This window comes from Geotrypetes seraphini, chromosome 11 (assembly GCF_902459505.1).
Source record: "Geotrypetes seraphini chromosome 11, aGeoSer1.1, whole genome shotgun sequence".
NCBI classification, from domain to species: Eukaryota; Metazoa; Chordata; class Amphibia; order Gymnophiona; family Dermophiidae; genus Geotrypetes; species Geotrypetes seraphini.
Window position 1 is genome coordinate 13,083,897 of NC_047094.1, and position 15,077 is coordinate 13,098,973.

At 43.1% G+C, this 15,077-nt stretch overlaps 1 protein-coding gene across 2 annotated transcripts in view; it reads right to left on the bottom strand.

Moving 5' to 3' along the window:
* SLC29A4 (solute carrier family 29 member 4) overlaps nt 1–15,077 on the bottom strand; it is a 43,701-nt gene that overhangs the window by 9,746 nt on the left and 18,878 nt on the right. Inside the window, exons 4-8 of one of the 2 annotated variants that reach the window (XM_033914488.1) lie at nt 14,353–14,466; nt 10,875–11,003; nt 7,239–7,313; nt 4,665–4,921; nt 3,025–3,154 (exon numbers count right to left, since the gene is read on the bottom strand). In XM_033914488.1, the coding sequence (XP_033770379.1) occupies nt 3,025–3,154; nt 4,665–4,921; nt 7,239–7,313; nt 10,875–11,003; nt 14,353–14,466 (705 nt within the window). Of the gene's footprint in view, nt 1–3,024; nt 3,155–4,655; nt 4,922–7,238; nt 7,314–10,874; nt 11,004–14,352; nt 14,467–15,077 lie in introns of both variants that reach the window. The other variant, XM_033914487.1, reaches the window with a different exon arrangement.

The following is a 15,077-nucleotide window of genomic DNA, read 5'->3' on the forward strand; positions in this document are numbered from 1 at the left end:
GAAAATATTTTTTCACTCGGAGAATAGTTAAGCTCTGGAATGCTTTGCCAGGGGTTGTGGTAAGAGCGGATAGCGTAGCTGGTTTTATGAAAGGTTTGGACTAGTTCCTGGAGGAAAAGTCCATAGTCTGTTATTGAGAAAGACATGGGGGAAGCCACTGCTTGCCCTGGATCGGTAGCATGGAATGTTGCTACTCTGGGGATTCCGGAATGTTGCTACTCTCTGAGATTCTAGAATCTTGCTACTCTTTGGGGTTCCGGAATGTTGCTTACTCTGACATAATGGGATGTTGCTACTTCTTGGGGTTTGGCCAGGCACTAGGGACCTGGATTGGCCACCATGAGAACGCTCTGTTGGGCTTGATGGACCATTGGTCTGACCCAGTAAAGCTAGTCTTATGTTCTTATGAAAGGTAGGCATCAGAAATGTAGGCCTTGAAAACCCTGGCCTACATTTCCGGTGCCTACCTTTCATGAAACCGCCATTCTACAGGTGGGGCTGGTGCACGATTGACACGTGATCGGCAGCTGTTTTTTAGGCGGCCGCCGATACTGGTGCCGTTTTTAGAATCCAGCCCTAAGACAACCATTATATTCCGATGGGTGTCTTAGCTAATCATTAGCGCGTTCTAATGTGCTTAGCACCCATTGATGAATTCTTTATTTAAAGTTTTTATACCACTAACTAATGACTATGAAGCCAATTCAGAGCAGTTTACAAGAGCAGCTTTGATGGACAAATGAACATTAACTTCAGTAATGATAGTTCATGAGTTACACTATAAGAGCTATAGACCAGGTGTAATAAGATTGACCAGGCGTAATAACATTAACCAGGCGTAATAACACTGACCAGGCGTAATAACACTGTACTGCTGAATGTTATCTTAATCAGGTTTTCTATTCCACCTTTCCCTAGGGTTACCAGACGTCCGGATTTTCCCGGTCATGTTCTCCTTTTCGAGGGAATCTGCACATGCGTGGATTTCCTCCTGCTCGAAGAGAGCAAGCGGTGGGGGGGGGGAGAGGGGCGGCTAGTGCAGAATTTGGGGGGCGTGACTGGGGCATAACAGGACAGGGATGGGTGGAACTGGGCAGGCCGCGAATTTGCGGTCCGTGGTCCCGGTCATTCGCGGTATTTTCTGACCGCGAAGGGGAAGCAGGAGAGGGCAGCTGGGGCGCCAGCGAGTGAAGGAAATCACTGCGTGTCAAAGCAGCTCCTGATTGGTGAGGCCCGACTTTAGTACAGGAAGAGGTGGTCGGAGTATACCGCGAGTGGTTTCCTTCACTCGCCGGCACTCCAGCTGCCCTCTCCTGCCTCCCCAGATGAAAAACTGTATTCACAGTTTTTCGATATTCGCGGGGGTTCCTGGAACGTAACCCCTGCAAATATCGGGGGAGTAACATAGAAACATAGAAGATGACGGCAGCTAAGGGCCATAGCCCATCAGGTCTGCCCACTCTACTGACCCACCCCCAAGTCTACTATCCTAGGGATCCCACTCCTGGTGACAGGTTCCCTTGGCTTAACCCTCTAAGGGATCCCACATGGGCATCCCATTTGCTCTTAAATTCTTGCACGCTGTTTGCCTCGATCACCTGCACCGGGAGCTCGTTCCAAGGATCAACCACTCTCTCGGTGAAGAAATATTTCCTGGTGTCTGCAGCAGCCACTCTCTCCTCCTCTCCCTATTGGCTAAGGCTCTTAACATTTGCATCTCCTCTTCCTATAGGCTAAGGCTCTTTACACCTGCATTGTGATGTTATAGAACTTTCTGATTATGGAAACATAGAAACATGATGGCAGATAAAGGCCAAATGGCTCATCATAGAAACATAGAAACATAGAAGATGATGGCAGAAAAGGGCCCTAGCCCATCAGGTCTGCCCACTCTACTGACCCACCCCCAAGTCTACTATCCTAGGGGTCCCACTCCTGGTGACAGGTTCCCTTGGCTTAACCCTCTAAGGGATCCCACATGGGCATCCCATTTGCTCTTAAATTCTTGCACGCTGTTTGCCTCGATCACCTGCACCGGGAGCTTGTTCCAAGGATCAACCACTCTCTCGGTGAAGAAATATTTCCTAGTGTCGCCATGAAATTTCCCGCCCCTGAGTTTGAGTGGATGCCCTCTTGTGGCTGAGGGTCCTTTGAGAAAGAGAATCTCTTCTTCCATCTCGATATGGCCGGTAATATACTTAAACGTCTCGATCATGTCTCCTCTCTCCCTACGTTCCTCGAGTGAGTACAGCCGCACATTTTTCAGCTTTTCCTCGTACGATAGATCCTTGAGCCCCGAGACCATCCTGGTGGCCATCCGTTGCACCGACTCTACTCTCAGCACATCTTTTCGGTAGTGTGGCCTCCAGAATTGCACACAGTATTCCAAATGAGGCCTCACCATGGTTCTGTATAATGGCATTATGACTTCAGGCTTCCGGCTGACGAAACTCCTGCGGATGCAACCTAACAACTGTAGTAAAATCTTTACCCGACCTTTACCTATTCAGTTCAAGGTCAGACTACTTCACAAGAGGGTGGGTCTGTTACCCAGGAAGTTATAATGAACAGTTCGACGTGGACATTCAATAGACTCGTTAGTACAGCTAGATCAGTACAGCTACTAATGCAGGTAGGTCATATTGAAACCCTAGATCAGGGGTGTCCAACCTTTTGGCTTCCCTGGGCCGCATTGGCCGAAAAAAATGTTTCTGGGGCCACGCAAACGCTGCAGCAAGACAGAGGAGGGAGCCGGCAAGACGGTAAACACTCGGGGGCAGCAGAGGAAAACATTGCATCGCCCTCGACCGGGGCCGCAGGTTGGAAATCCCTGCCCTAGACTACCGGGTAACAAAGTTTTCTCCAGTCTCACTAACCAGGTGAGACTAAAGTGCATAAGAGAGAGAGATTAAAAAGATTAAATATTAAATAGATTAAAAAGATTAAATATTAAAGAGATTAAAAAGATTAAATATTGTGATGATTGTTATTATAATAAACTATAAAGCCATTGGGTCTGATTACCTCTGAAAGTTGGCCAGCTCCTTTTAACTTTGGGTCTAGGAACATCAAACCTTACGTAGGCTCCACTTCCAGACAGCTCTGCCTCGTGTTCAAGACTACCCAGAGGTGAACCTCCCTGTGGTCCGTTTTCCTGTAGGCATAAATGCATAAAAAGAAAAATGTTTCATTTAACTTCATTGAAAGGACTTCTGCCTGACCTCAAAGAGCCCCGGGCAGAAATTAGACACATTTAAAGCACGATAGAACAATATAAAATAAAATCCCCGTACAATTAAAGAAAACCAAAACACATAAGATCAATTAACGGCCAAAATATTACAGAACAACAATAACAGATGCTATAATGCACCCATAAGGTCAGATGGCAATTCATTCCATAGCCTGTAGGGTGGCACACTAATCCTGGAACATGTACCCTTCAATCAAAATAAATCAGTGAGAAGGTAGCCACAACCATAGCATGGTTTTAAAATTATGTATGTAAATTATGTAAACCGCTTAGTTGGTTTTAAGAAAGGTTTGGACAAGTTCCTGGAGGAAAAGTCCATCGTCTGTTATTGAGAAAGACATGGGGGAAGCCACTGCTTGCCCTGGATCGGTAGCATGGAATGTTGCTACTGTTTGGGATTCTGGAATCTTGCTATTCTTTAGGATTCTGTATGGAATGTTGCTACTCCTTGGGGTTCCGGAATCTTTTGTTACTCTTTGGGATTCCGGAATCTTGCTATTCTTTAGGATTCTGTATGGAATGTTGCTACTCCTTGGGGTTCCAAAATCTTTTGTTACTCTTTGGGATTCAGGAATCTTGCTATTCTTTAAGATTCTGAATGGAATATTGCTACTCCTTGGGTTTTGGCCAGGTACTAGTGACCTGGATTGGCCACCGTGAGAATGGGCTACTGGGCTTGATGGACCATTGGTCTGACTCAGAATGGCTATTCTTATGTTCTTATGTGAGCCTAGTATAGGGCAATCAAGCCATTGTAACATCATTGATGAGGTTGGCTCTGAGGTACTGTGGAATGAGGAATTATGACATCACAATCTCAACTCTGGAATGTTGCTCTCAATGGGGTTCCGGAATCTTGCTGTTCTTTAGGATTCTGAATGGAATGTTGCTATTCCTTGGGGTTCCGGAATCTTTTGTTACTCTTTGGAGTTCCGGAATCTTTTGTTACTCTTTGGGGTTCTGGAATCTTGCTATTCTTTAGGATTCTGTATGGAATGTTGCTACTCCTTGGGTTTTGGCCAGGTACCGGGCTTGATGGACCATTGGTCTGACCCTGTAAGGCTATTCTTAGGTTCTTATGTAAATGGTATAGAAATGTTTGAAATAAATAAAATAAAATAAATTTACTATGTTACTATGTAATGAGTAAAATCGTCAAGTACATATGCAATCACTTCTGATGATACAGTTTAAGCTATTGTTGCAAATTTATATTGCTGGTAACTCCAGCTTGGTTTCAACCCCAGCATCTGTCGGAGTTTTAGGCTAATGAAATCACCCGTCCGGTACCTAGTCCTTCCCAACCACCAGGGTGAATATATTTATGCAATGATGACGCCATGAAGCTTCCAAAGCCCCGTCACCGTAATTCTGCACCTAACCCAGAGAATCAAAGACTTACAAATCTTACTTCCTCTGTAACAGTGTCATGGTGCACCCGGTAGCCAGTTCCATGGCCCGGAACGTCTTTGCCTTCTGGGATCGCCTCCCGAGAGCGAGCGGTGTAATACCTAACGAAGTGGGTCCGCTTCACCAGCAGGTGCAGAATGAAGCACATGAGCTCCATGCCAATGGAGATGAAGAAGAAGATGATGGTGTTTTTCGTTTCGTCTGACAGGAGGAGTTTGGTGAATATGCGGCTGAGTGAGATGATCACACCTGCAGTACCTGAAAATCGAACACAAGCCACGTGCGGACAAAAGCTTCATTGTTCAGAGCTTTATGGATCAGTCAGAGGATTTTAAATTTCGTCCACCATGAATTTGGAAGCCAATGAAGCTCTCTCGGCAATGAGGAGGCGTGTGACCATTTTGCCAACCCAAACAACGTGCGAGCCTCTGCATTTTGTGCACTTTCGAGGACCTCAAAAATATTTCATTGATAGATAATAATAATAATAATTTATTTTTATATACTGTCTAACTAGCAGTTCATAGCGGTTTACACAATAGGTACTCAGCATACAATATAATAATAGCATCATTAATAAAGCTGAACTGACCTACAAAGCTTTTAGAAAACTCATAAAAACTACCTTATTCGACAGATATATCACCTAAACAGAATCTCACCAAACACTGTTTCTTTTCTCTTTCCCAATATGCCCTCTGAAATCCTAAACGAGCAGCATTTGTAATTTCAGGACCTTTCTTCTAATATGTCCCCCCCCCCCCCCCGAATCTCTAAACAAACTGTATATTGTAATTTTCATTCTTTCTTTACAGGTCTGCTCCGAAATTCTTAGCAAACAGTATATTTTATAATTTCGATATCTCAAGTCCCTGTACTCTGTACTCCTTCAACATATTGTAAATTGCTGAATGTCCAGCTCTCTTGAATGTAAACTGACTAGAAGTCGCAAGATTGTGGCGGTATAGAAGAATAAAGTTATTATTATTATTATTATTATTATCATACATAATAAAATTCTAAGTAACTAATACTAATGAATAAAAAAAATACAATATAAACTATAAGAAGTATAAATAAAAAGATTAAAAGTATATTATAACTACATGATAATATGAAAATCAGTAATGTATATTATATTCTTTACATAAGTGGGTTTTAAGATCTTTTCGAAATTTATAGTAAGTAAGAAATGGAGAAACAAGAAGATTCAAACATGAATTCATTAATCTTTGGAATGCTAAGGTCCTATCCCAAAATTTTTTGCAATGACATGCATTTGCTGAAGGAAAATAAAACCAACCAGATCTACGAATATTTTTCTTAGAAATAAAAAAAAACTAAAATGAGAAACAAGGTAAGCCGGCGCTAAGCCAAATATCTTTTAAAAATTCCTCTTCCAAAAATTTCTTTGAAGTTTTTTTTCTATAGAATGATTATGGCATTTTGAATCTGGATTTCATAGGAATATCATTTTGAGGAATAGTCTTTATAAGATCAGCATTATATAGGTGCCTTTATTCCAGTGGGCTTTTGCAGTACTGGAGCTTTTCAATATCTGGTAAATGCAGACGAGGGGGCACTGAAAAGTTGGTTGGTTGGACTGAGAACTGTTCAGCACCCCCTCGTATGTAATAACAGTGAACCAAGAATAGGACAATCAAGCCCTTATGACATCACGGATGAGGTTGGCTCTTATTGGTGGATTGAGGCATTATGACATCACAATCTCAGCTCTAGTTACCACAGACTGAAACTCTTCACACTACGAGGGGGTGCTGAAAAGTCCGCAGCCCAACCAAGAAGAGAATGAGGTGGATATGGTTCAATCAATGATCTCAAACAATGTAAAAGAATCCACCCCCCCCCCCCGTGAATTTCGTTTCTGCAAATTGGCACTTAATGAAATAAGATAACACTCTTTTCAGCTCCAGTGGAAAAATAATGCTCAGAATTTAGGAAGTTGGCGGGTTGGGCCCAGAACTTTTCAGCATTCCCTTGTAGGTGGAGGAAGTTAGCTCCTATTGATGTCATTAAGATCGGTCTTTTTACCTTTTTATCACAGGTCCCATATTACCCAATAAGATTAGTGGTAACAGTTCAATAACATGTCTTAACAGTAGCCCATGTTAATAACTTCCCCCTTTAATTAAAGAAAAAAGAATTCACTGCTATATGTAATAAAAGTGAGCCAAGTCCAGGACAATCAAGCCATTGTGACATCACTGATGAGGTTGGCTCTTATTGGTGGAATGAGGCATTATGACATCACAGTATCAGCTCTTTACACTACCAGCCCAACCAAGAAGAGAATGACGTAGATATGGGTCAATCAATGATCTGAAACAATGTCAAAACATAGAATTTCCTGTATGCAGATTGCCACATATGTTCAGCTACAGTGGCAAAATAACGCTCAGCATTTAGGAAGTTGGTGGTCTGGGCGGAGAACTTTTCAGAACCCCCTCGTACAACAGCCAACACTCGCTAGATGGGGTTCCAGTTACTGATGACTTGGCGATGCCAGCTAGCGATAAGAATAGTTGGAAACAGCTGAAGTAATTTTGATACTCACTTTCCCCCGTCATCACCCCTTGGGTGTAGCGTTTGGGAAGCATCCCAGTGTAACCATAGAAACTGGATTGCTGAACTTAAAGAGAGGAAAAATACGAAAATATGTAAGTTTACTATGATCTAGGGATCTCTATAATCATCCGTCTAGTGTATTTCTTGAGGTTCAACTTGGGAGTTCTCTTATTCTCTGGCAAAGAGTCCACATGGTGTCATAACTAGGATAGGGAGCAAAGAGAAATCCAAGAAGTCTGCAGTAATTGTCGAACAACAAAAACCCAAAGAGACTGCGGAAGTGACGTAGAAAATGCCAAGTCTTTTATTAGAGTCTAGTACAGTGGTGCCTCGCATAACGAACGCCTCGCACAACGAACGCTGCACACAACGAACTTCATGTCTTGATTCACACAACGAACTTCGTTTCACACAACGAACTTCACACAACGAACTTCGTTTCACACAACGAACTTCATTTCACACAATGAACTTCGTTTCACACAACGAAGTCGCCCGAGCTGCCGATGTATTGCATCCTTCCGCGCAGGCACTCGTTAGTCACTGCGCTTAACTGCCCTCTCTCACTGTATACAGTCGTCCTTTTAAGATAAACTCAATATTTTTTATATATCATGGCTTCTAAAAAAAGCAGGAAGGTGATTTCTGTTGAAATGAAACGGGAAATAATTAGAAGGAGTGAATGTGGGGTAAAACAGTGTGACCTCGTCAAAGAGTTTGGCCTCAGCAAGACCACCATTTTCACCATTTTGACAAATTTATCTTTTTTTATGTCATCTTAGCATATTTTATGCTGCAGAACGAATTATTTTTTTTAACATGTATTGTTATGGGAAAACGCGTTTCACATAACGAACTTTTCGCATAACAAACTTGCTCCTGGAACGAATTAAGTTCGTTGTGTGAGGCACCACTGTATATACTATACTGCGATGGATCGCCACAGCAACGAAGCTGTTCCAGTCTTGTTACAAGCCATACGGTTCATTGTTATTGAGGTATAAAACATCTTGGACCCCTGAGGAAGAAGTGTCTATCGAAACACGGACCGTGTCGGGTCCAGGCCTCAAACCAAAGTGAACCATTTTTTTTGAACAACAATGGCGGCAGTGAAAAGGGTAAACAGAATGCTAGGAATGATTAAGAAGGGGATCACAAACAGATCTGAAAAAGCACAAGTTTTGTTTAAATTTTTTTGCCTTTGCTATAAATCAATTTTCGGCTTGACCCCTATGTACCTGGTTTCTCAATTTAATCTGGGCAGTTCCATCAGGACCACACGCAGAATTAATTTGTTCTCCTTTCCATCAATAAAGGACTGCCGCTACAAAAGATTCCTGGACAGAACTCTTGCCTCCCAGGCAGGTAAATGGAACGACTGTCTGACTAAAATCATCACCCACTCTTCATCTTACCTCAGTTTTAGAAAATCAATAAAAACGAATTTGTTTAACCGATTATAACCTATGAATCTAGAGTATCACTCCTTCCAACCTGTACCTTATTTTCGATGACTTTGCATTGTAACTTCTTCGACATTGTATTGTTAATACTTCAGTGACTTTGCATTGTAACTACTTCGCTGTTTGTCCAGCGCCTCTTGTTGTAAACCGCCTAGAACTATCATGGCTATGGCGGTATATAAAAAATAAAATTATTATTATTATTATCAGGCCGTTGTACCTGGCCATGGTATGCCCCCACCTGGAATACTGTGTCCAATACTGGTCGCCGTACATGAAAAAGGGCATAGTACTACTCGAAAGGGTCCAGAGAAGAGCGACAAAAATAGTTAAGGGGCTGGAGGAGTTGCCATAACAATGAGAGATTAGAGAAACTGGGCCTCTTCTCCCTTGAAAAGAGGAAACTGAGAGGGGACATATAATCGAAACATTCAAGATATTGAAGAGAATTGACTTAGTAGAGAGAGAGAGATTGTTCACCCTCTCCAAGGTGAAGAGAACGAGAGGAAACTTTCTAAAGTTAAAAGGGGATAGATTCCGTAGAAACGTAAGGAAGTTCTTCCTCACCCAGAAAGTGGTAGAAATCTGGAACGCTCTTCCGGAGGTTGTTATACGGGAAAACACCCTCCAGGGATTCAAGACAAGGTTGGATAAGCTCCTGCTGAACTAGAACGTATGCAGGTAAGGCTAGACTCAATTAGGGCACTGGTCTTTGACCGCATGAGTGGACTGCTGGGCACGATGGACCACTGGTCTGACCCAGCAGTGGCAAATCTTATGTTCTCATTGACTCTAATAAAAGACTTGGCATTTTGTGCATCCCTTCTGCAGTCTTTTTGGGGGGTTTTGTTATAACTAGGATACGGCCCTGTAAGATACCGAGCGGATTGTTTTGAGGGTTAAACCTGTGCACCTCTAGTCAGACACCCTTTAAAGGTACAACAACAGCTCTTTATTAATTCACAAACCTGAACCTTGTTATAGCTCAAAAATATCAGTCTAATCCGGGGTTGTCCAATGTAGCTTGCGAAGGGCCACAATCTATTCGGGTTTTCAGGATTTCCCCAATGAATTTGCATGAGATCTATTTGCATGCACTGCTTCCATTGCATGCAAACAGATCTCATGCATATTCATTTGGGAAATCCTGTAAACTCAACCCCACCTCCCACTTATCATTAAGGGAAATGACATAAAACAAAAATTTTTCAGGGTCCCCTCTCTACAGCCACCCCCAATGTACAGCATCCCCCCGCCCCCAGTCTACCTGAATTTCCCTGGTGTTCTAGTGGAGTCTTTTGGGGTAGGAGTGATGCCCATTCACTCCTGCCTGTGACTGCACCAAATCCAATATGGCGGCTGCTTTATACAGGACTCTGTCAAAACTGCACCTTCTATATTTATAATACACCCAACAGAACTTTCTTGACCCCTGTGGCAGAAAGTACTTCCACCTGGCCCCATGTCAGGTCTTTATAACATTTCTGTTTTAAGAATTAATTAAGTTGCTTTATCATTTCAAAGAATTAGGGGGGGTGGGTTAATCCCTGTATGCTGGAAATTCATTGGGCTATTCTGTTGTTTTTTGACTGTGTTTGCAACCTCTTCCCATAGTCTCATGGTACCACTTTGACTCCTTCCCCAAAGGACCCCACTAGACCAGAGATAATGATTTAAAAAAAAAAAAAGAGGCAACCTATGGTGCTCAATCCTTTTATTCACTCAAGATCCGACACGTATGTGTTTCGGCCGTAAGGCCTGCCTCAGGGGTCTTATCCTCAATACAATTACTCTCTTATAGTGAAAGAATCAAAATCTCTTAATCGCCATCCGTTTGTGCTGTAATCTAATCAGCTGTGGAGACACCGCATTGTTCTCACACACAGCTGATTAGATTACAGCACAAACGGATGGTGATTAGGAGATTTTGGTTCTTTCACTATAAGAGAGTAATTGCTCTGTATTGAGGATAAGACCCCCCGAGGCAGGCCTTATGGCCGAAACACGTACATGTCGGGTCTTGAGTGAATAAAAGGATTGAGCACCATAGGTCTCCTCTTTTCTTTTACTTTGTTCTACCTTGAGGGGGTAGAATCTCCTGTTTGGGTGTATGATGATAATGATAAACCACCGCCATATTTCCTATACCCATATAGGCTTACCTGTGCATCCAAAGGCAACCACGCCCACTGCCACCAAGTTAATGGCGTAGGCTTGCCTCAGAGAGAAGAGATCCAGCCAGACGTCACAAATGCTGACAAAGAGGAGAGGCCCCAGGGCGAAGAAATAACCTACAGAGAAGCCACACACATAGCAGTTAGGGTCTGAGATCACAATTTTAAAGTGGTAATTAAGAAAGAGGTACCAACCAGTGGCATAGAAAGGGGGTCAGGGGGGGCAGGCCTTTTTTTGATAATGACCAACATTCTGTTCATGGCCTCAAAGAAGGCGAACAGAATGTTGGGCATTATCAAAAGAGGAATCACTACCAGAACCAAATAAGTTAATCCTGCCGCTATATCGGGCGATGGTACGCCCACATCTGGAATACTGCGTTCAATACCGGTCGCCGTACCTTAAAAAGGATATGGCGACACTCGAGAGGGTCCAGAGAAGAGCAACAAAGATGATAAAGGGCATGGAAGATCTTTCATATGCTGAGAGGCTGGAGAAACTGGAGCTCTTTTCCCTGGAAAAACGGAGACTTAGAGGGGACATGATAGAAACTTATAAGATCATAGAGAAGGTAGAGAGGGACAGATTCTTTAGACTGGCGGGGGAAACAAGAACGAGAGGACACTCAAGAAAATTGAAGGGAGACAGATTCAGAACAAATGCTAGGAAGTTCTTTTTCACTCAGAGGGTGGTGGATACCTGGAATGTGCTTCCGGAGGAGGTGGTAGAGCAGAGTACGATTTTGGATTTCAAAAAGGGGTTGGACAAGTTCCTGAAGGAAAAGGGGATTGAAGGGTATAATTAGAGGGGTACTATACAGGATAAAATGTCTTAGTAAAGGATCACTTACAGGACACGGACCTGGGGGGGCCGCCACGGGAGCGGACTGCTGGGCACGATGGACCTATGGTCTGACTCGGCAGAGGCGATGCTTATGTTCTTATGCCTGCCCGGCCACCATCTTGGTGGGGGCGCTGGCATCTCTCCACCCCCCCCCCCCCCATACCCCAGCCAGTCAAATCTAGCCCTAGAAAAGAATGGATGCTTGAGAACGGCTCCTGTAGAACCCTTGATAAAGCCAGTATTTGGCGAAACGGGTCCCATCAGTCTGACTAGTAATGCTGCATAATAAAGATAAGTGGCAAAACGTACTGTGATAAATTTTTATTGAAATTTATTTATAAACCAAACTAGTAGCAGTAAGATTTTCACATAACATCGAGACGGAGGTGGCAATAAGGGTTAAGGATTAAGAGTTTAACCCTTTTCAATTTCAACATCAGATTCACATATGCTGCCCCCTCCTTTATAGAGTTCCCTCAGAAGTGGGTTTACCCATATTTGTGGGCGCCGGCACCTCTCCACCCTCCCACGCCACGCTCACACCCTCCCTTCCCCTCCACCCTCTACCTCTTGAAATCTTCACCAACACGAGCGACTTCTCAGTATCCTATCCCAGGGTAGGCAATACTGGTCCTCGAGAGCCAGAGCCAGGTCAGGTTTTCAGGATCTCCACCATGAATATGTACGAGATGGATTTGCATGCACTGCCTCCTTGAGATGCAAATCTATCTCATGCATATTTATTGTGGACATCCTGAAAACCTGACCTGTCTCCGGCTCTTGAGGACCGGAATTGCCTACCCCTGTCCTATCCTACCTTCACGGAGGTCAATCCAAGTCGCTGCCAAATTTCAGACCTACTTCTTCCTTACTTCCACTTTTGTGGAGAGGGAACACATCCGCCCTTCTCCAGTCCTCCGGTACCACTCCTGACTCTAGAGAAGCATTGAAAAGGTCAGTCATCAGAGCCGCCAGAACTTCCCTAAGTTCCTTCAGCACCCTCGGATGTACACCATCCAGCCCCATCGCTTTCTCTATCTTTAGCTCACTGCTCATGAACACAACCCTCTGAAAATTGATCGGGGGTCTACCACTCCACCATCCCTATTCGTATTTGTCTTCTGGGATCCCGCTTCCGGATGTTCAGCCACGAACACAGAATAGAAATATTTGTTAAGCAATTCAGCCTTTTCATTATCAGCTTCTACATATTCCTCCTCTTCACTTTTGAGTCTTACAATGACACTTTTGTACTTCTTCCTATCACTGGTATATTTAAAAAAAATGTTTTGTCTCCCCATTTTACCATGGACAAAGTGGTGGGACCATGGACAAAGTGATGGGGCAGATGGTGTACATCTGAGGGTACTGAAAGAACTTAGGGAAGTTCTGGTGGCTCCACTGGCTGACCTTTTCAATGCTTCTCTAGAATTGGGAGTGATATTGGAAGACTGGAGAAGAGCGGATGTGGTCCCTCTCAACAAAAATATTTCGAAAACATCTGAAAATCTGGCTATTTTCAAAATTGTACATTTTGGTCATTGTCTTTATAATTTTTGTAAACCGTGTTGAGCTCTATTCTTATAGAGATGATGCGGTATAAAAGCTTAAGATTTAATTTAGTTAAGTAAGGAAGAAGAATGGAACTACAGGAAAGTAAGTCTGACTTCTGTGGCAAGTAAATTAATGAAAATGCTTTTAAAACAGAGAATCGTGACGTTTCTGGAATCTGTGGATCACAGGATACAAGGCAGCATGGACTCGCTAGAGGCAGGTCTTGTCAGAAAAATCGGATCAACATCGGACCAGCGAATCGGATAGAGGGAGTGCACTAGAAATGGTATATTTAGATTTTAGCAAGTTCTTTGACAATGTTCCACACAGGTATGTAATAAATAAACCGAGTTCCCTCGGGATGGGCCCCAAAGTATTGTACTGGGTGCTAAAGTGGTTGGTGGTCTTCATCATAAAGCGTATTGGGACTGACTTAAAGATTTCAATATGTATACTTTGGAGGAAAGGTGAGAGATATGATAGAGACGTTTAAACACCTACATGACATAAATGAGCAAGAGGTTAATCTCTTTCATTTGAAAGGAAGCTCCAGAATGAAAGGGTTTAGGATGAAGTTAAGAGGTGATAGGCTCATGAGTAATCTAAGGAAATATTTTTTTATACAGAAAGGGTGATAGATGTGTGGAACAGACTCCTGGTAGAGGTGGTGGAGACAAAGACTGTGTCTGAGTTCAAGAAGGCGTGGGACAGGTATTTGGGATCTCTGAGATCCTGACAATTGGTAGGAAGACAATTGGGAAGATACATCAATTGGTAGGACGACAAGAATCATCTAGTATCCTTTCTAAATACTGAATTTTCAGGACAAAAGTGACTGGGGATCGCTTCTGCCCTTCTTTGGACCATAGACATTTTGGGGAAGTTTGGGAGGATGGGAGAAAGCCCAGGAGAGGCTTTTTAAATCAGGTAGCATGGGTTTTTAAGATGGCGGATAGGATGGGTGCAGGGCCCAATAATAAAACAAAACAGAAATTAAGTTATTTTGAAACAAACACAATTTTCTTTCTTTTCCTACTGTACAGGAAAGTGATGATAGAGTTGGCTTACCCACAGTGATCCGGGTGTGCAGACTCAACATTTCTACCAGTGCATTGTTCAGGATGACGGCAACTAAGGCTACCAAGATGTAGGTAAGGCTCATATCAAACACGATGGATGTCCCTGGAGGCCAAAAGAGAGAATCAGAGACAATGACCAGGCGCTTCAGGAAAAGGCTGGAGGAACCGAAGACAGAAGAAGAAAGACAGCTTGAAAGCGTTTCTTCCATGATCTCAACTCATCGACTAGATTTACTTATAAAGAGCTACATATAACAAAGAATGTATTCTAATAGCTGTATAAAATATGAAAAGAATGTGATATAAAATATGCATGCGTAATCCTGATCTGTCCTTACCGGTTTTTTTTGGGTTCTTCGGCACTGCCTTTAGAATGTATTAAAGTTGCCGTCGAAATCCATTCCAACGTATGACATGACAGATCAGGTGAGGCTGCAAAGGGCGTCAACGGCAACTCTAGTAGTTGGAACGTAAGGAGAGTGCCAGGCGGACTTGCCTTTAGATTAGGATAGGTCAGAGGGTGCTCCAGTAATTGGAACGTCAAAAATGTCAACGATCAAGATCCAGAAAAAAAAGTATTGTATATCACCTTCATTGTCGGTTTAATCATGAACTGATAATGAACCTGACTATTGGGCTAGGGTTACCGGATTTTCCAGAACAAAAATCCGTACAAAGTGCCAGGGATTGAAAAGCCGTCCAGACCCCTGGATA